Source organism: Salvelinus fontinalis, chromosome 7 (genome assembly GCF_029448725.1).
Source record: "Salvelinus fontinalis isolate EN_2023a chromosome 7, ASM2944872v1, whole genome shotgun sequence".
NCBI classification, from domain to species: Eukaryota; Metazoa; Chordata; class Actinopteri; order Salmoniformes; family Salmonidae; genus Salvelinus; species Salvelinus fontinalis.
The window spans coordinates 38248978-38269130 of record NC_074671.1 but is presented as its reverse complement, the minus strand read 5'-3'; the positions used below and the strand labels follow the sequence as shown (position 1 = coordinate 38269130).

Sequence of the window (20153 nt, the reverse complement as noted above, 5' to 3'; positions counted from 1 at the left end):
TTAACGTTAGTAAATTACTGTATAAAGCAACAATATTAATATAAAAATATATAACTAACAACAGTAACACCAACTCACCTCTGTAATCTCACTCCATCATATACATGAACACCTGCTTTTACCATGAAATATGCAATAGCATCATGTTGGATTACATGGAAATGATATCCACCTTTGTGAGTCCATTTCCTTGGCACTATCTTAATAAATGATGTTGCACGAACAAAACAACAGCTACACGCTGCTTATGAGGAGGTGAAGGCAGGGAGGGGCCTGAGGGAGGTGGCTCACGGCTCCTGTCAGTACCTGTTTACAGGGTAGCCAATGGTCCAAAAACATTACACATAGTTCATACCTATTGCAGCTGTGGCATGTTGTCTTTTAGGGATTCCAGTTAAATTTCTTCACCTGTGCACAATCAAGAGCAACAAGAGAGGCGTGCAAGAATGTTGCATCTCAATTTTGGTTAGAGCATGTCATTTGCGGAACAAGTTTAACAGAGAGCACACGTAAGAATTTAGGAGATGCGTTATTGTGATGCATTATTGAGATTTCACAATTATTGAACGCACACCTCCCGTGAAAAGGTTGACACAGCAAAGGTATTTCAAAATGTTAACATAACAAATGTGAGAGCCAAAAATGAATGTGCTTGTGTAAATGCAGAGTTTGACGCAGTGGTGTTCTTTTTCAGTTTCTGCACATCAACGTCTTATGTGATTAATTATTGACGTCCACATTGCTATTAGCACCCTCCTCACGAAAAATGTGTTTAATATTAGCCATAATAATATTAAAACTAATGATAATTGAAATGAAAATCATGAATAATGAAGGCTTCTTACAAGTGTATATCGTTAAGCATGTTTTTTAATCTGAGAGAGAAGCACTGCCCCTGGTGGAAAGACGCTGTAAAGCACATACTGATTTGCATAATGCGTGCCGCAATGTAACGTACAGTGTCAGAGGGGTCCTTTTTTTTAATATATTCTTGAATAATGTTGGTCCATTACCATGTCAATCAACGAGTTTGGGAAACCCTGGCAAAGTCAATGGATTATGGCATGAATACACCCAATGCTATACCAGATAATTGTGTCTCAAATGTTTATTCGAAATAGAGCACCACAGCAACTTGCTGTATGAAGGACACTTTGGCTTATTAAAATTCCCAAATATCAGCGGCTTGACAGCGTCGCCTTTTAGCGAGCTAATTAGCTTGGAATAATAAAAACTCTTCTGTATGCAAACTGGATCCAGAAAGATGCCTTCACAAATCTATTGATCTATTTATATAACTGGGTTGTTTAGAGAACATAGCCTTCTAGTTAATTGACAAAGAAAAGCAAATATCATCGCAATGACGTGGCACAGAAAACTGGTGTAACGTCTGCTTCCAACTCACACTCTCGAACACGTAGATCCACTGAACGTAGCTCGCTCTCCAGATCCCAATCGCCTGAATTCTGATCACCTGTATGTCATTATCACACACTATTTAGTTCAGTTCTTTGCACCCCATCATTGTGAGGTATTGTTTGTTTTGTTATACGCTTCTAAATCGGAGCACTGGTTTTCCCTTAATGTAATCCTCCCGTGTATGATAGTGAGACAGGCCAAAACTAACTATGCCTTTTGCCCATTCCCTGCCTGTACTTTAGATTTCCTGTTATCAACCTATTGCCTGATCTCCTGGACAATGTTAATAGCCTTTTCCCTGCCTGTACTGTTGCCTTTTGAGACCCCATGTGTATGACCTTCTGCCTGCCCCTGGACCCAGCTACCTGCCTCCTCCTGTGGTCCTTCACAAATAAACACCTGCTGTCCCCTGCGATTGAAACCAGCGCTCTGTCTCCCAATGTGTTCATTACAACTAGGATCAAAGGGATGTAATGTTTAATAATTGTAAAGTTAGCATCGGGAAGGCATGTCTGTTTCTTGTTTTTTGACCAGCCTTATTCAAGGCCAATCCTGGATACTGCATCTCCCGATTGCATTGTGTATTGCATTGTGTGCATCACACTGTTGAGTTATACGTCTCCTTCTCATAGACATTTTTAATTAAATGTTGCAACATAAATCACAACATAAAAGATGTATTTTGGGGGGTTTTAAACCTTGAAACAGAGCGATATATCTTTCATTCCGAGAAGCACAGAAAATAGCAGCAATGGAATTCAAACGTTTTCTAATAGCTTTAGAGATTCAGGAGACAGGGTTGTAGCCAGACAGGATAAATGGGCCTCTAAAGTATCCATACTGCTTTAATGGTTGTTTTAAAACTCAACGTGTAGTCAGCAGAAACGAGAGGGCACATACCACACTTAACAAAAGCACCATTCAGAAGGTATCACTTTGCCAGTGTGTTTTCTTTAACCTAGTTTTTATGGCTATCAGTGTAAAAGTTTTTGCGGCAGTACAATTTATTTATAGAGCATAGACACATTGACTGCATCTCAAATGACACCCTATTCTCTATGTAATGCACTTCTTTTGATCAGGGCCTATAGGGTTCTGGTTAAAAGTAGTGAACTATATAGGGAATATAGGGACACAGACATGTTGTGTCTCTATTGTAAGGACCCATTTGGAACATAACTGGGATCAAAATCAAATCAAATTTTATTGGTCACACACACTGTACACATACTGAGCAGATGTTATTGCAGGTGTAGTGAAATGCTTGTGTTTCTAGCTCCAACAGTGCAGTAATAACGTCTTACTCACGTCGGCCACGAAGAACGAGAGCTCACAGTCCTTGGTCGGCCCTGTCGGTGGCTCTGGGTTATTCTCAAAGCGGGTGAAGGTGTTTAGCTTGACCAGAAGAAAGATATCGATGTACGCAATGCGACTGGTTTTCCCTTTTCAATCCGTGATTGTCCATGCCACATACTGTAGGTCTCGTGTTGAAGCCATTGAATTGTGACTACACTTCTCTGTACTAACGTTTTACCTGTTTGATTGCCTTACGGAGGGCATAACTGCACTGTTTGTATTCAAACATATTCCCAAGCACCTTGTCGTGGTTAAATGCTGTGGTTCGCGCAAATGCTGCCATCTATCCACGGTTTTTGATTTGGGTAGGTTTTAATAGTCACAGTGGGAACAACATCCCCTATACACTTACTGATGAAGTCAGTCACTGTGTCAGTGTATATGCCAATGTTATTCTCAGAGGAAACCTGGAACATATCCCAGTCCGTGTGTTTAAAACAATATTGTAGCATGAATTCCAATTGGTCAGACCAGTGTTGAATAGATCTTAGCATGGGTACTTCCTGTTTGAGTTTCTGCCTATAGGACGGGAGGAGCAGAATGGAGTCCTGAACGGATTTACTGAAAGGAGGGCCGGGGAGTGCCTTGTAGCCATCCCGGGAAGGGAGAGTAACAATAGTCGAGAGATTTTGAAGCACGAGTACTACAAGCAATGTGTTGATAGAACTTCAGTAGGTTTTTCCTCAGAAATGCCTTGTTAAAATCACTAGCTAAAATAAATGCGGCCTCAGGATATGTGGTTTCCAGTTTTCCAGTGTAGTTCCTTGAGGGCCGTTGTGGTATCGACTTGAATGGGAATATACACGGCTGTGACTATAACCAAAGACAATTCTCTTGGGAGGTTAAACAGTTGGCATTTGATTGTGAGGTATTCTAGGTCGGGTGAACAAAATAACTTGAATTCCTGTACGCTATCACAATCACACCATGAGTCATTAATAAAACAACATGAAACATACACCTCAGCCTTTCTTCTTCCCAGAGAGCTCTTTATTTAGGTCTGAGCAATGTTGGCTGTATGGTTAGGGATGGTATATCCGGAGAGAGCAATTATTCTGTGAAAACAGAGAATGTTACAGTCCCTGATGTCTCTATGGAAGGAGATCTTTGCCCTGAGCTATTCTACTTTATTGTCTCGGGACTGAACATTAGCAGAGCATCAGCTGTTCCGGACGACTGTGTGATCACACTCTCCATAGCCGATATCAATTAGACCTTTAAACAGGTCAACATTCAAAAGGCCGCAGGGCCAGATGGATTACCAGGACGTGTACTCCGAGCAGGCGCTGACCAACTGGCAATTGTCTGCACTGACATTTTTAACCTGTCCCTGACCGAGTCTGTAATACCAACATGTTTCAAGCAGACCATAGTCCCTGTGCCCCAGACCCACTCCAATTTGCATACCACCCCAATAGATCCACAGATAATGTAATCTCTATTTCACTCCACACTGCCATTTCCCACCTGGGAAAAAAGGAACACCTATGTGAGAATGCTACTGCGTGCTCAGTCCCCTCCTGTACTCCCTGTTCACCCATGACTGCATGGCCAAGCACAAGTTAAACACCATCTTTAAGTTTGACAATGACACAACAGTGGTAGGCCTGATCACTGACAGCGATGAGACAGCCTAAGGGAGGAGGTCAGAGACATGGCCGTGTGGTGCCAGGATAACAACCTCTCCCTCAACTTGATCAAGACAAAGGAGATTGTGGACTACAGAAAAAGGAGGACAAAGCACACCCCATTCTCATCATTGGGTAGTGTGGCATGCTGAGAGGTTCAAGTTCCTTTGTGTCCACATCACCAACAAACTATCATGGTCCAAACACACCAAAACAGTCGTGAAGAAGGCACGACAATGCCTATTCTCCCTCAGGAGACTGAAAAGATTTGGCATGGGTCCTCAGAGCCACAAAAAAATTCTACAACTGCGTCATCGAGAGCATCCTGACTGGTTGCATCACCGCCTGGTATGGCATCTCCACATCCTCCGACCGCGAGGCACTACAGAGGGTAATGCGTAGGGCCAGTACATCACTGTTGCCAAGCTTCCCACCATCCAGGACCTCTATACCAGGCGGTGTCAGAGGAAAGCCCCAAAAATTCGCAAAGGCTCCAGCCTACCTAGTCATAGACTGTTCTCTCTGCTACCGCACGGCAAGCGGTTCCAGAGCACCAAGTCTAGGTCAAAAAGGCTTCTTAACAGCTTCTACCCCCAAGCCATAAGACTCTTGAACAGTAAATCAAAATGTTTACGCAGACTATTTGTCCCCACCCCCCATTTTTACGCTGCTGCTACTCCCTGTTTATTATCCATGCAAAGTCACTTTACCTCTATCTACATGGACATATACTTCGGCTAACCAGTGCCCGCACACATTGATTCCCGAAAGGAACCCCCAGTATATTGCATCGCTACTGTAATTTTATTATTGCACCGTATTTTTTTTATATATTTTTTTGTATTTTGTTTCTTAAATCTGCATTGTTGGTTTAGGGCTTGTAATTAGGTCTACACCTGTTGTATTCGGCGCATGTGACAAATAACATTTGATTTGATATACTAGGAAGCGGTGGATGGTGTGCACGCCTCTTGAGTTGAATTAGAAGTCCACTCCGAAAACCCCTTCTTTGCCAGCGGCATCTTGGAGCAGGCTCTGGGATGTTCAATTATTTGAGGGGTACAAACAAAGGATCCAATTCGGGAAAGTCGTATTTCTGGTCGGAATGGTAAGTTGTATATAGGCTGTATGTATACTGAACAAAACTATAAATGCAATATGTAACAATTTCAACAATTTTACTGACTTACAGTTCATACATGTGACCAACCACCTCGATTCGGTCTTATGTAGCAAAATTTTAAATGGTGTTTTTTTTTTTACATTGGATTAAAGCAGAGACAGAGCTGGTATATCATACACTGCATTTAAGGAACAATGGGAAAGTAATTATTTGAAAGTTGATTAACTTGTAACCCCACTTTTGAGAAAATGGCCCTTGAATTTATTGTACACCTACCGGAGAGCTCTTCTTTGTCTACACCCATTCAACATTGTTCATACCCTCTTAAGCCAGCCCTACTCATCTGTTTAAGGATCACATGAGGTCATGTGCTAAACAGTGAGTAGTGTAGTAAAGATTAAGACGAAGTGGTAAAAGTAGCCTACAATAAGGAAAAATTCCAGGTAAACACAAAGTGTCCAGAGAAAAATGTTTTATAAATATTACATGACACACTTGTCTAAATTGATGGGTCATGTGAAAGAAATGCAACAACCCCCAGCCACATCTTGCTAAGTGGATGGGTCTCTACAGAAAGTGTAAACAGTACAGTGAAATGGTTCCTTGCATAGTAGCAATATCAAAAATAGACAGTGTCAATATAAAGAAAATAAATTTGGCAACGCCAGCAGAGAAAGAACAAGAACAATGTACAATAATAATATTGATATCAGTGATAGATGAGGTACATACAATCAGGAGTAAAATGGCTGAGCAGCAGGATAAAAAAAAATAGTAGCAGCAACATATGGTGTGTGTTAGGAGGGAGTCATGTGAATGGAGACACTGCAGATAGTGCTGATGACTAGGAACTCACTCCCAGTGATGAACTGGTCCGTCCGAACAAGGGAATCTATATTTGGAGAGTCGGTTTCTGTACAGCCCTTGACTTTGGTGCAGGGCATGTGATGTCCATAGCCTCTTCGTCACAAAATTCCCTGAACTTCTATGGGAGGAAGGATGTCAGCATTGCACAGCAGCTGAAACCTGGTCCCGACTGAGTCCGAACGCTCCTTTGAGACGACATCAGGCTTCAGAGCATCGAAGCTGTAAAACAGGAAATAACAAAAAAATGTAGAAGACATTACAACCTTGCACAACATCAATTCACCTCCCATATTTAGAAAAGAAGAATAACGTCATACAATGCAATTAAATATATATTCACCTGAAGTGCTGGTACTGCTTGATCTGTGGCAGCGGCCTGAATTATGGAGTCAGGTGTTGCCAGCCATAGCGTTCCACCAGCACCCTACCATTCTCCAGTCCAACCAGCTGTGGGATGTCTAACGTCAGCTAGCTAACAGTACACTTTAACTTGGGTTCTGTTGTTTAGACATGTAGCTAGCTAAACAATGAACCATAATGCCAATCCATAGAGTACTAGCAATACAAACCAATTAATATAGCTAGCTAAAGTTAACCAAATAGCCTAATGTTAGCTAGCTAACTAGCTATAACTAGCAATGGAAATGTCTTTCTGAGATAATATTACTCCACAGATCCTACACGTAATGTTAGCTAGTGAGCCAGCTACCTCACGTCAGCTGGCTAGCTAACAGTAAGCTTTAATTTGCAATGAAAACAACTTTGACAAAATTAGAAACGTAGCTTGACTCTTACCCGTATACACGGATGAACGATTCACGGCAGACTGCAACCCCTTTCATTAAATAAGATGTCCTGTGTCGTTTCCGTTTTGTTTGTACAGCTTGCTTGGCCCGTTCTGTCAAGTCACTCTGGTTCCCATCGTCTGATTCATTTTCAGAGTCAGAGAGAGCCAGCATGGTACGATCATACTCCTGAAAGTAGTCCATCACAACTTTTTCCAACACATGTACAGTTCTCCATGGCTAACGTTATATCATTAGTAAAAACTGCAGTAGAAAGGATTATCTACTCATAACGAGCAGCTCATTTTATTGACAGAATATGCTAGACGGCAGTTCAATCCGAAACTCATATCTCGGCATGTCCAGCCCGTGCATTATCTCAGCCAATCATGGCTTGTAGGAAGTTTCGTTTTTCTGTGGCTAAACCAACTAGGCTTGTAATCAACTGTATTATTACTTACAGATGGCATACAAGTTTGTTATTAAGGCACATGGAAGTTCAAATGTTCAAGAAGGCATTTCTGCCAAAAACACATTTTGAGAGAAAAAAAAAAAAAAAAAAAAAACATTAAAACTCCTGTCCTGTGAAGTCGTGAATTGCGACATATGCCTAGTTTCCTGAAACGAGTCACATGTATTTCAATTGACCAAATGTATTATATTCATTAGGCCCTTAACTACGAATTTCACATGACAGGGCAGGGGTGCCTGGGAGGGCATTGGCATATCCCCTTGGGAGCGAGGCCCAGACAATCAGTATGAGTTTTTTTCCCCACAAATTGGCTTTATTACAGACAGAAATACTCCTCAGTTTCCTCAGCTGTCCAGGTGGCTGGTCTCAGATGATCCCGCAGGTGAAGAAGCCGGATGTGGAGGCCCTAGGCTGGCATGGTTACATGTGGTCTGCAGTTGTGAGGCTGGTTGGACGTACTACCAAATTCTCTAAAACGGCGTTGGAGGCGGCTTATGGTAGAGAAATGAACAATCAATTCTCTGGCAACAGCTCTGGTGGACATTTCTGCAGTCAGCATGCCAATTGCGTGCTCCTTTAAAATGTAGACATCTGTGGCATTGTGTTCTGTGACAAAACTTAACATTTAAGACTGGCCATTTATTGTCCTGAGCACAAGGTGCACCTGTGTAATGATCATGCTGTTAAATCAGCTTCTTGATATGTCACACCTGTCAGGTGGATAGATTATCTTGTCAAAGGATAAATGCTTACTAACTGGGATGTAAACAAATTTGTGCACAACATTTGAGAGATATACGCTTTTTGTGTGTACGGAACATTTCTGGGATCTTGTATTTCAGCTCAGGAAACATGAGACCAACACTTTACATTTTTGTTCAGTATAATAAGACAAAAAACTTTCTGGGCTAATAATGCAAGAAATAAAAAATATATAAAATACTGCAAAATGACTTAGAAGCTAGAAGCAGAGCTGCCATATCTGTCGGCGCCATCTTGGAGGGGGAGGTGTCGAGGGAGCGAGGAGGGGTTGGGGGTTGTCTGAGGGGAGGTGTGTGTCTAAGGGTGTGTGTGATGGATTTTTATAAATTTCATGACAACAGAGGGAATCATTAGACGCTGGCAGACAGACATCTGCTCCCAATGTCTGTAGTAGGGCAACAGGGATGAAAGAGCCTGTTCTAAGTGGTAAGAGCTTACTCTATCACACACATTACAGTCAACAGCAGAACGTGCAGCGTGGGTTTCCATGCCTCGCACGTTCTCAGTCTCGACACTTACACTTTGAGTAGAGTACAGACTGAAAATAATCTTGGTTATAGATAGTGACAAGAGACCCCCTTTTGAAATGTGAATAACGCCTCTCCTTTTCAGTACAACAAAATAAGAAGTTATTGTGGTGTCTTATTACGCGCTTTACTTTTGTTATGTTCCGTGTTTTGAGCGCATTTGATTTATGTAGTGCTCTCGTTTTGTAACTAATATAAAGTGTGCCTGTTTACATCACACTACTCTCCTGCACCTGACTTCGCCTCTTATACACCCGTTGACACCTGAACAACACTTGACAGTAATAAGTGAGCTGCACCCTCAGAGCTCAGTGAAGCATCATGATAATAGTTCATCACATCAATTCAAATGTGCTGAAAAGGATAGACAACATCCTACATGTATTAGTATAATTTAATCATCATTAGCTGACCCCCCCCCAAAAAACGGCATATTTTGCATCGATATTAGTTAAACATTGTTTTGGGTGTAAAAATGGACTACAAATTGTAAATAGCATATTTGGGGTCAGTATTTGGGGTCATGAGGTCAGTATCTTCAAAACTGCATTGTGAGATTTACGGAACCTGTTACGTTCCTAGAGCCAGGGTTCTAAATTAAACATTTTCATTGGTGGCACTGGTGCTCCCAAATTAAAAAAGTTAGGAACACTACATGAAATTTAGGAGCACCAGAAAATATGATAAAATAACGGAAAAGTGGTGCGTGCATATGTATTCACCCCTTTGCTATGAAGCCCCTAAATAAGATCTGGTGCAACCAATTACCTTCAGAAGCCATATTATTAGTTAAACAAAGTCCATCTGTGTGCAATTTAAGTGTCACATGATCTGTCACATGTATATATACACCTGTTCTGAAAGGCCCCAGAGTCTGCAACACCACTAAGAAAGCGGCACCACCAGGCAAGCGACACTATGAAGACCAAGGAGCTCAAAACAGGCCAGGGACAAAGTTGTGGAGAAGTACAGATCAGGGTTGGGTTATAAAAAATATCCGAAACATCGAACATCCCATGGAGCACAATTAAATCCATTACAAAAAAATTGAAAGAATATGGCACCACAACAAACGTGCCAAGAGATGGCCGCCCATAAACTCACAGACCAGGCAAGGAGGGCATTAATCAGAGAGGCAACAAAGAGACCCAAGATAACCCTGAAGGAGCTGCAAAGCTCCACAGGAGAGATGGGAGTATCTGTCCATAGGACCACTTTAAGCCATACACTCCACAGAGCTGGGCTTAACGGAAGACTGGGCAGAAAAAAGTCGTTGCTTAATGAAAGAATTAAGCAAACACGTTTGGTGTTAGCCAAAAGGCTTGTGGGACATTCCCCAAACATATGGAAGAAGTTACTCTGTTCAGATGAGACTAAAATTGAGATTTCTGGCATTCAACGAAAATGCTATGTCTGATGCAAACCCAATACCTCTTATCACCCCGAGAACATCATCCCCACAGTGGAGCATGGTGGTGGCAGCATCATGCTGTGAGGATGTTTTTCCATTGGCAGGGAGTGGGAAACTTGTCAGAATTGAAGGAATGATGCTAAATACAGGGAAATTCTTGAGGGAAACCTGTTTCAGTCTTCCAGAGAAATGAGACTGGGACTAATGTTCACCTTCCAGCAGGACAAATACCCTAAGCATACTGCTAAAGCAACACTCGAGTGGTTTAAGGGGAAACATTTAAATGTCTTGGAATGGCCTAGTCAATGACCAGATCTCAATCCAATTGAGATTCTGTGGTATGACTTAAATATGGCTGTACACCAGCGGAACCCATCCAACTTGAAGAAGCTGGAGCAGTTTTGCCTTGAAGAATGGGCAAAAATCCCAGTGGCTAGATGTGCCAAGCTTATAGAGACATACCCCAAGAGACTTGCAGCTGTAATTGCTGCAAAATGTGGATCTACAAAGTATTGACTTTGGAGGGGGTGAGTAGTTATGCATGCTCATGTTCTGTTTTTTTGTCTTATTTGTTTCACAAATAAGTGATAGGCATGTTGTTTAAATCAAACGATTCAAACCCCCAATAATCTATTTTATTTCCAGGTTGTAAGGAAACATAATAAGTAAAATGCCAAGTGGGGTGAATACTTTTGCAAGACACTGTATATTCATTGAAATGCTAATCCTTTGCACATGAACGGCCGCTCATTCATTGTTGTCTTCTCTGTTGTAATCCTCGATCATCCTGTAGGGTTCATCGGAGTCTCTGGTTAACTTTCATTGAAGTCACAAAGTCTTTTGTGGTTGTAGGTGGTTAGAATGGATACTTCAGAGTACCATTCAGAAATTTCTCATAGATAGATGCTTCGGCGGTTGTCGGTACTCTCATTCTTGGTTTACGTAATTTCTAGCTGTAGACTATAAATTTGTGTTATCTAGACTTTGCTCTTTCTGTAGTGACTCGATAGTATCAGAGTATAACCATGTCCAGCCATGTAGCCAATGCGCCACATGGGATGGTTTTCTAGTCTTACGGTTTGCATGGTCTTAACCATGTGAGACGTACGGCTTACCGTGGGTCTCTGGCTTGAAATGTAAATTTCGTCACGGGTGGTTCTATACAGTTCAGAGAAAAGGGCGGTTCTATCAAGCCTGATCTTATGGCTGGCCTCACGGGGGCGTGGCCACTGACTAGTAACATTTTACATGGAAGACAATTCTCTAATTTTAGCGGTTTACATCACATTACATCATTTCACAAATAGTTGAGTCTTTAGTCATTCATTTTATACAATAATTAGATGCAAACCCCATAATTGAGAAATGTACACCTTAACCTGATGAGGACAGAGGGCGCTGTTGTCATTTTGGGGGAAAAACGTGCCCAATTTAAACGGCCTCGTACTCAATTCTTGCTCGTACAATATGCATATTATTATTACTATTGGATAGAAAACCCTATCTAGTTTCTAAAACCGTTTGAATTATTTCTCTGGGTGAAACAGAACTCATTCTGCAGCACATTTCCTGACCAGGAAGTGGAAAGTCTGAAACCGAGGCTCTATTCTTCTTCCTGCCTATAAATGGGCACGAGACCTATTAGTATACATGCACGTCATACACCTTTCCCTGGGTGTCAAGAGGCTGTGAGAGAAGAAATGAGGTGATTATCTTGGTCTGAGATGGAACACATCATCTGGAATGACGTGTCCCCCATTTTCGGTACTCTGAAGAGCGCGAGGTGGACAGTGGGATGGCCTTTTGTTTAGCTGCCGTTATAGGCGACTATTATCTCCGGCTTTGAATTTATTTGATACATGTCACCATATCATCGTAAAGTATGTTTTTTCAATATAGTTTCATCAGATTATTGAAATTTTTTCGGGAGTTTTGCCGTGTTCCGCTCTCTTCCGTTTGATGACATGGAGAGATTGAAGGCGCTTGGCTAGCGCGCTTGCTAAATGAAGAGGGAAAGTTGCCGTTCTAAATCCAAACAACGACTGTTCTGGACAAAGGACACCTTGTCCAACATTCTGATGGAAGATCAGCAAAAGTAAGAAACATTTTATGATGTTATTTCATATATCTGTCGTAGTCATCGGCGCTCAAGTGTTTCTGGCTATTGTGCTAAGCTAATATAACGCTACATTTGTTTTTCGCTGTAAAACACTTAATAAATCGGAAATATTGGCTGGAATCACAAGATGCCTGTCTTTCATTTGCTGTACACTATGTATTTTTCAGAAATGTTTTATGATGAGTAATTAGGTATTTGACTTTGGTGTCTGGAATTATTATGGCTGCTTTCGGTGCAATTTCTGATAGTAGCTGCAATGTAAACTATGATTTATACCTGAAATATGCACATTTTTCTAACAAAACATATGCTATACAATAAATATGTTATCAGACTGTCATCGGATGAAGTTGTTTCTTGGTTAGTGGCTATTTATGTCTTTATTTGGTCGAATTTGTGATAGCTACTGATTGAGTAAAAAACTGGTGGAGTAAGAAAACTGGTGTCTTTTGCTAACGTGGTTAGCTAATAGATTTACATATTGTGTCTTCCCTGTAAAACATTTAAAGAATCGGACATGTTGGCTGGATTCACAAGATGTGTACCTTTCATATGCTGTATTGGACTTGTTAATGTGTGAAAGTTAAATATTTAAAAAAAAATCTTTTGATTTTCGTGCCCTGCACTTGAAGTGGCTGTTGTCATAAGTGTACCGAAGCCTGGCTGCAGCCATAAGAAGTTAACTAGGCAAGTCAGAACAAATTCTTATTTATAATGACGGCCTGCCGGGGAATAGTGGGTTAACTGCCTTGTTCAGGGGCAGAACGACAGATTTTTACCTCCTCAGCTCCGGGATTCGATCCAGCAACCTTTCAGTTGTTACTTGCCCAACACTTTAACCACTAAGCTACTTGCCACCCCAAAATATTGTCGACGAGGATGGGAGCTGAACCCACGCGTGCAGAAAACAATGGATTAGCAGTCCATTGAGAACCCTTTTTGGATACAGGTAAAACCCTTTTGGTTCCAAGTAGAACCGTTTTGGGTTCGATGTAGGACCTATTCCACAGAGAGTTCTACATGGATCTTAACTTCTCTAGGATAGGGGGCAGCATTTTCACTTTTGGATAAATAGCATGCACAATTCCAACTTCCTTATACTCATCCCCAGAATATAATATATGCATATCATTAGTAGATTTTGATAGAAAACACTCTGAAGTTTCTAAAACTGTTTGAATCATGTCTGTGAGTATCACAGAACTTATGTAGCAGGCAAAACCCCGAGGACTAACCATTCAGATTGTATTTTTTTTGAGGTCACCGTCTGTTCAATGTGGTTTCATTGGGATACTAGATTTCTAATCAACCTGTTTGCAGTGCCTACCACTTCCACTGGATGTCACCAGTCTTTGGAAATGGGTTGAGGTTATTCCTTTGTGCAATGAAGAAGAACGGCCATCTGGAAACACTGTAACGTTATGTGTACTGTTTGAGAGTTGCGCAAGACTAGAAAAGTATTGTTAGTTTGTTGTCATCCTGTATTGAAAACTGAGAGACCCGTCTTCAATTTGATCGATTATTAACGTTTACAAATACCTTAAGTTGTATTACAAATGTAGTTTGAAATGTTTTGGCAAAGTTTAGAGGTAATTTTTGAGATATTTTCTAGTGACGTTGCGCACATTGGAAGCTGCTTTTTTCTGGATCAAACGCGCCAAATATATGGAGCTTTTGGACATATATGGACGGAATTAATCGAACAAAAGGACCATTTGTGATGTTTATGGGACATATTGGAGTTCCAACAAAAGAAATTCGTCAAAGGTAAGGCATGATTTATATTTTATTTATGCATTTTGTGTTGAGCCTGCACGGTTGAAATATGCTACACTCTCTTTGTTTACTGTTGTGCTATCATCAGATAATAGCATCTTATGCTTTCGCCGAAAAGCCTTTTTGAAATCTGACATGTTGGCTGGATTCACAACGAGTGTAGCTTTAATTTGGTATCTTATATGTGTGATTTAATGAAAGTTTGATTTTATATAATTTTGGGAATTTGGCGCTCTACATTTTCCCTGGCTATTGGCCAAGCGTCCCACATATCCCGGAGAGGGTAAAATGGATCTAGATGGAACCCAAAAAAGTTTTTACCTGGAATCAACACAGGTTCTTCAAAGGGTTATCCGATGGGGACAGCCAAAGAACCCTTTTAGGTTCTAGATAGCACTTTTTTTTAAATGTACTGTTATACCCACGAGACTCACTGCTGGCTGACAGTTGCCATGGTAACCATTCACTACTAACTCGGCCTTAGTGCCTAGTACACAATACAATTAGGCATGTGGTAGAGTGGTGTAGGAAGAGAGGCAAGGACTTGAGCATGTCATCTGTTAGACAACAACAAATGTACCAAACGTTCCATTCCAACCCCATCATGGCAATCTGTTTTGTGACATATTTTTGTCGCTGAAACGCCAAGAGTGCTTAATTGTCATCAGATCGACAATCAAAATATTTATATTTACACCTCACAGGAACAGTATCTGAGGGTATCTGGTATTGAATGGTTGAATGTGAAATCCTGGGTGGAGATTTAGCCACAGGGCAGAGCTAGAGAAATTCATAAGAAATGCACACAGATGAAATTGAGTGCAATAAATACCTTCGTTGTCCTTGAGGGTGAAGTTGGGGTTGACCGGGATTCCACTCGGCAACGAGAAGGAGAATCGCTGTCCGTTTGCAAAGTCATCCTTATCCACTGCAGTCATAGTCTGAATCACCTGTCGTGAATCAGGAGAGAACAAAAAGGGGAGCATATATCAATAGCGAACTAATAATGAATCATGACCTTTCTTCATATGAGTGCAACATGTGTAAACCAAAAAATATGTATATTTCATCATCTGCTGCTCATTAGCTATACAGTATGTTCATGCATAGCTAACAAAGGAACATCAAAAGTTCAGCGCTCAAAACTCAACAATGATGATAACCACAAAACATTTGCAGTAAAATTATCATTTTTATCGTCTGAGATTCCCATAGATTGGAAAGCTGCCGCGGTCATCCCCTTCTGCAAAGGGAGGGACATTCTAGACCCAAACTGCTACAGATCTATATCTATCCTATCCTGCCTTTCTAAGGTCTTCGAAAGCCAAGTTATCAAACAGATTACCGACCATTCAGAATTCCACCGTACCTTCTCCACTATGCAATCTGGTTTCCGAGCTGATCATGGGTGCATCTCAAGGTCCTAAACGATATCATAACCGCCATCTATGAGACATTACTGTGCAGCCGTATTCATCGACCTGGCCAAGACTTTTGACTCTGTCAATTACCACATTCTTATTGGCAGACTCAACTGCCTTGGATTCTCAAATGATTGCCTCGCCTGTTCCACCAACTACTTCTCTGATAGAGTTCAGTATGTCAAATCGGAGGGCCTGTTGTCCGGACCTCGGGCAGTCTCTATGCGGGTATCACAGGGTTAAATTCTCGGGCCGACTTCTCTATATGCATCAATGATGTCGCTCTTGCTGCTGGTGATTCTCTGATCCACCTCTACGCAGACGACACCATTCTGTATACCTCTGGCCCTTCTATGGACACTGTGTTAACAACCCTCCAGACGAGCTTCAATGCCATACAACTCTCCTTCCGTGACCTCCAACCCCTCTTAAATGCAAGTAAAACCAAATGCATGCTCTTCAACCAATCGCTGCCTGCACGTCCAACATCACTACTCTGGACGGTTCTGACTTAGAATATGTGGACAACTACAAATACCTAGGTGTCTGGTTAGACGGTAAACTCTCCTTCCAAGCTCACATTAATCTCCAATCCAAAATTAAATCTAGAATCGGCTTCCTGTTTCGCAACAAAGCATCCTTCACTCATATTGCCAAACATACCCTCGTAAAAAGGACCATCCTACTGATCCTCGACTTCGCAATGTCATTTCCAAAATAGCCTCCAACTTTCTACTCAACAAATTGGATGCAGTCTATCACAGTGCCATCTGTTTTGTCTCCAAAGCCCCATATACTACCCACCACTGCAACGTGTATGCTCTCGTTGGCTGGCCCTCGCTTCATACTCGTCGCCAAACCCTTTGGCTCCAGGTCATCTACAAGTCTCTGCTAGGTAAATCCCCGCCTTAATAGTTTACTGGTCACCATAGCAGCACCCACCCGTAGCATGCGCTCCAGCAGGTATATCTTACTGGTCACCCCTAAAGCCAATTCTTCCTTTGGCCGCCTCTCCTTCCAGTTCTCTGCTGCCAATGAGTGGAACGAACTGCAAACATCTCTAAAGCTGGAGACTCTTACCTCCCTCACTAGCTTCAAGCACCAGCTGTCAGAGCAGCTCACATATTACTGCACCTGTACATAGCTCATCTGTAAATTGCCCATCCAATCTAACTCATCCCCATACTGTATATCCTGTTATGGCTGCAGCCCGACACCGGTACACTTATGACAACATCCAGCTCAGGTGCAGGGCGCGAAATTCAAAATCTATTTTTTTTTTATATTTAACTTTCACACATTAACAAGTCCAATACAGCATTTGAAAGATAAACATCTTGTTAATCCAGCCAACGTGTCCGATTTTTAAAATGTTTTACAGCAAAAACACCACGTATATTTATGTTAGTTCACCACCAAATACAAAAGAGGGCAGACATTTTTCACAGCACAGGTAGCATGCACAAAGCCAACCTAACTAACCAAGATCCAACCAAACAAACCTAGAAACAACTTCCTCAGATGACAGTCCTATAACATGTTACACAATAAATCTATATTTTGTTCGAAAAATGTGCATATTTGAGCTATAAATCAGTTTTACATTGATGCTACCATCATAGCTACAGTCAGAAATAGCACGGGAGTAGCCAGAGTAAATACAGACACCAACGTCAACTACCTAATTACTCATCATAAAACCTTTCAGAAAAATATATGGTGTATAGCAAAATGAAAGACAAAGATCTTGTGAATACAGACAATAATTCCGATTTTTTAAGTGTTTTACAGCGAAAACACAATATATCGTTATATTAGCTTACTGCAATGGCTAACACACAACAGCATTGATTCCAAGTAATCGGTAGCGATAGCACAGCTCGACAGATGTATTAAATAGCATCCCAAATTGGGTCCTTATCTTTGTTGATCTTCCATCAGAATGTTGTAAAGGGGTCCATTGTCCAGTACCGTCTTTGTTTGGATCCAGAACAAACTATTTCCCTCTTGAATTAGCAAGCACACTGGCCGTGCGGCGCTAACCTCTCCTTCTTGAAAACATTCTTCCAAAGCATCACGTCTAAAGTCCCGAATAAATTTCAATAATATAATTAAACTATATTGAAAAAACATACTTTAGGATGATATTGTGACATGTATCAAGTCAAATCGAAGCCGGAGATTATATTCACCTATAACGACAGTTTTCCAGGAGGCAATACAAAGTCCAACTTCGCGCCTTGGAGAAAAAAAATTATGGCGGTCCTCTCACTCCAAGAGGCTGTATTCAATCCCTGAACGAGATATTCAAGTCCTTTCTGCTCTCACTTCCGCATGACACCCAGGGGAAGGCATATGACGTGTTTCTATGGTCCCAAGTGACATGCCCTTTTATAGATAAGCTCTTGAAAATGGACCTCGCATTTGGAAATCTCACTTCCGGATAGGAAATGGGCTGCAGAAAGTGTTCTGGTTCACTTAGAGAAATAATTCAAACGGTTTAAGAAACTAGAGAGTGTTTTCTATCCAATAGAAATGATAATATGCATATTGTACGAGCAAGAATTGAGTAAGAGGCCGTTTGAAATGGCCACCTATTTTCAGGTTACTCAGTGCTGCCCCTTGCAGCCATAAGAAGATATATTTATTTATCTTGCTCCTTTGCACCCCAGTATCTCTACTTGCACATTCAACCATTCCAGTGTTTAATTGCTATATTGTAATTACTTTGCCACCATGGCCTATTTATTGCCTTACCTCTCTTATCCTGCCTTTTTGCACATGCTGTATATAGATTTTTCTACTGTATTATTGATTGTACGTTTGTTTATTCCATGTGTAACTCTGTGTTGTTGTATGTGTCGAACTGCTTTGCTTTATCTTGGCCAGGTCGCAGTTGCAAATGAGAACTTGTTCTCAACTAGCCTACCTGGTTAAATATAGGTGAAATAAATAAATAAAATCCACAGTTTCTTTTAGTTATTCTGATCACATCCAAAATACATAAATCTGACCTATGCGTGATGCATCATCGACTTCACAAACACCCTGACTGTGTCTGAAATGGCACCCGATGCACTATATAGTGCGCTTCTTTTGACCATTGTCAATAGGGCTCTGGTCAAAAGAAGTGCACTATATAAAAAAACTAAATATAGGGTGACATTTCAGACGCAGCTCGTCACATCAACCATTTCTCTCCGGCAACCATTTGTATATTTTCTCATTTATTTATTTCTGTGATGGAAGCCGTATTGTTGAGGGCCTATAAATTCTAGAACGTGCTGCTACAGCCTCCCAGCCAATGTGAGTTAGCATCAAAGCCCTGACAGGGGTGCTCTTATAGGTGACCCTTCTGCCACTGGTGTCAGCTTGTTACCCTTAATTGATAAGAGGCTGACCCTGCCACTGTGCGTAACGTTTTGAGGTGCCCAAAATATTTGAGGTGCCCAAAACTGCTCCCGCTTTGACTGCCAACCTATTAGCTTGACTGCCGACATGTAAGGCATTCAGAAATCTACATTGGACTAAAAGTGCTTGTTAAGTGTATTTTTGTAGTCTGCTGCTCCCTAAAAATGGACCACTTACAAAACTGTGTGTACCGTAAACTATCCACCTTGACAAAGCTTTGCCAATTTTGCAGTTTATTTTCCCTAAAATCTCTTTTTTAGATCAGAATCGACAAGTTATCCACAGATTTAATAGCTTCTGTTTTATATACAGCGTTCCTTTTTTGTACAGTGGCTTGCGAAAGTATTCACCCCCCTTGGCATTTTTCCTATTTTGTTGTTGGGTTTGTGCCAGACATAGCGTTTTCCTTGATGGCCAAAAAGCTAAATGTTTTTCTCATCTGACCAGAGTGCCTTCTTCCATATGTTTGGGGAGTCTCCCACATGCCTTTTGGCGAACACAAAACTTGTTTGCTTATTTATTTCTTCAAGCAATGGATTTCATCTGGCCAATCTTCAGTAAAGCCCAGCACTGTGGAGTGTATGTCTTAAAGTGGTCCTATGGACAGATACTCCAATCTCTGCTGTGGAGCCTGGCAGCTCCTTCAAGGTTATCTTTGGTCTCTTTGTTGCCTCTCTGATTAATGCCCCCCTTGCCTGGTCTGTGAGTTTTGGTGGGCGGCCAGTTCTTGGAAGGTTTGTTGTGGCACCACATTCTTTCCACATCCCAAAAATGGTATGTTCTAAGTGTCTGATATTTTTTTATAACCCAACCCTGATTGGTACTTCTCCACAACTTTGTCCCTGACCTGTTTGGAAAGCTCCTTGGTCATCATGGTGCCGCTTGCTTGGTGGTGCCCCTTGCTTAGTGGTGTTGCAGACTCTGGGGCTTTCAGAACAGGTGTATATATACTGAGATTATGTGACACTTAGATTGCACACAGGTGGACTTTGTTTAACAAATGATGTGACTTCTGAAGGTAATTGGTTGCACCAGATCTTATTTAGGGGCTTCATTACAAAGGGGGTGATACATAT

At 41.3% G+C, this 20153-nt stretch overlaps 1 protein-coding gene across 4 annotated transcripts in view; it reads right to left on the bottom strand.

Annotated features, from left to right (window-relative positions):
• The window catches only part of LOC129859460 (cadherin-18-like), a 409192-nt gene that overhangs the window by 9476 nt on the left and 379563 nt on the right, over nt 1–20153 (bottom strand). For all 4 annotated transcript variants that reach the window (XM_055929274.1, XM_055929278.1, XM_055929277.1 and 1 more), the window contains one exon: nt 15078–15195. In XM_055929274.1, coding sequence (XP_055785249.1) covers nt 15078–15195 — 118 coding nt within the window. The remainder of the gene's footprint in view (nt 1–15077; nt 15196–20153) is intronic.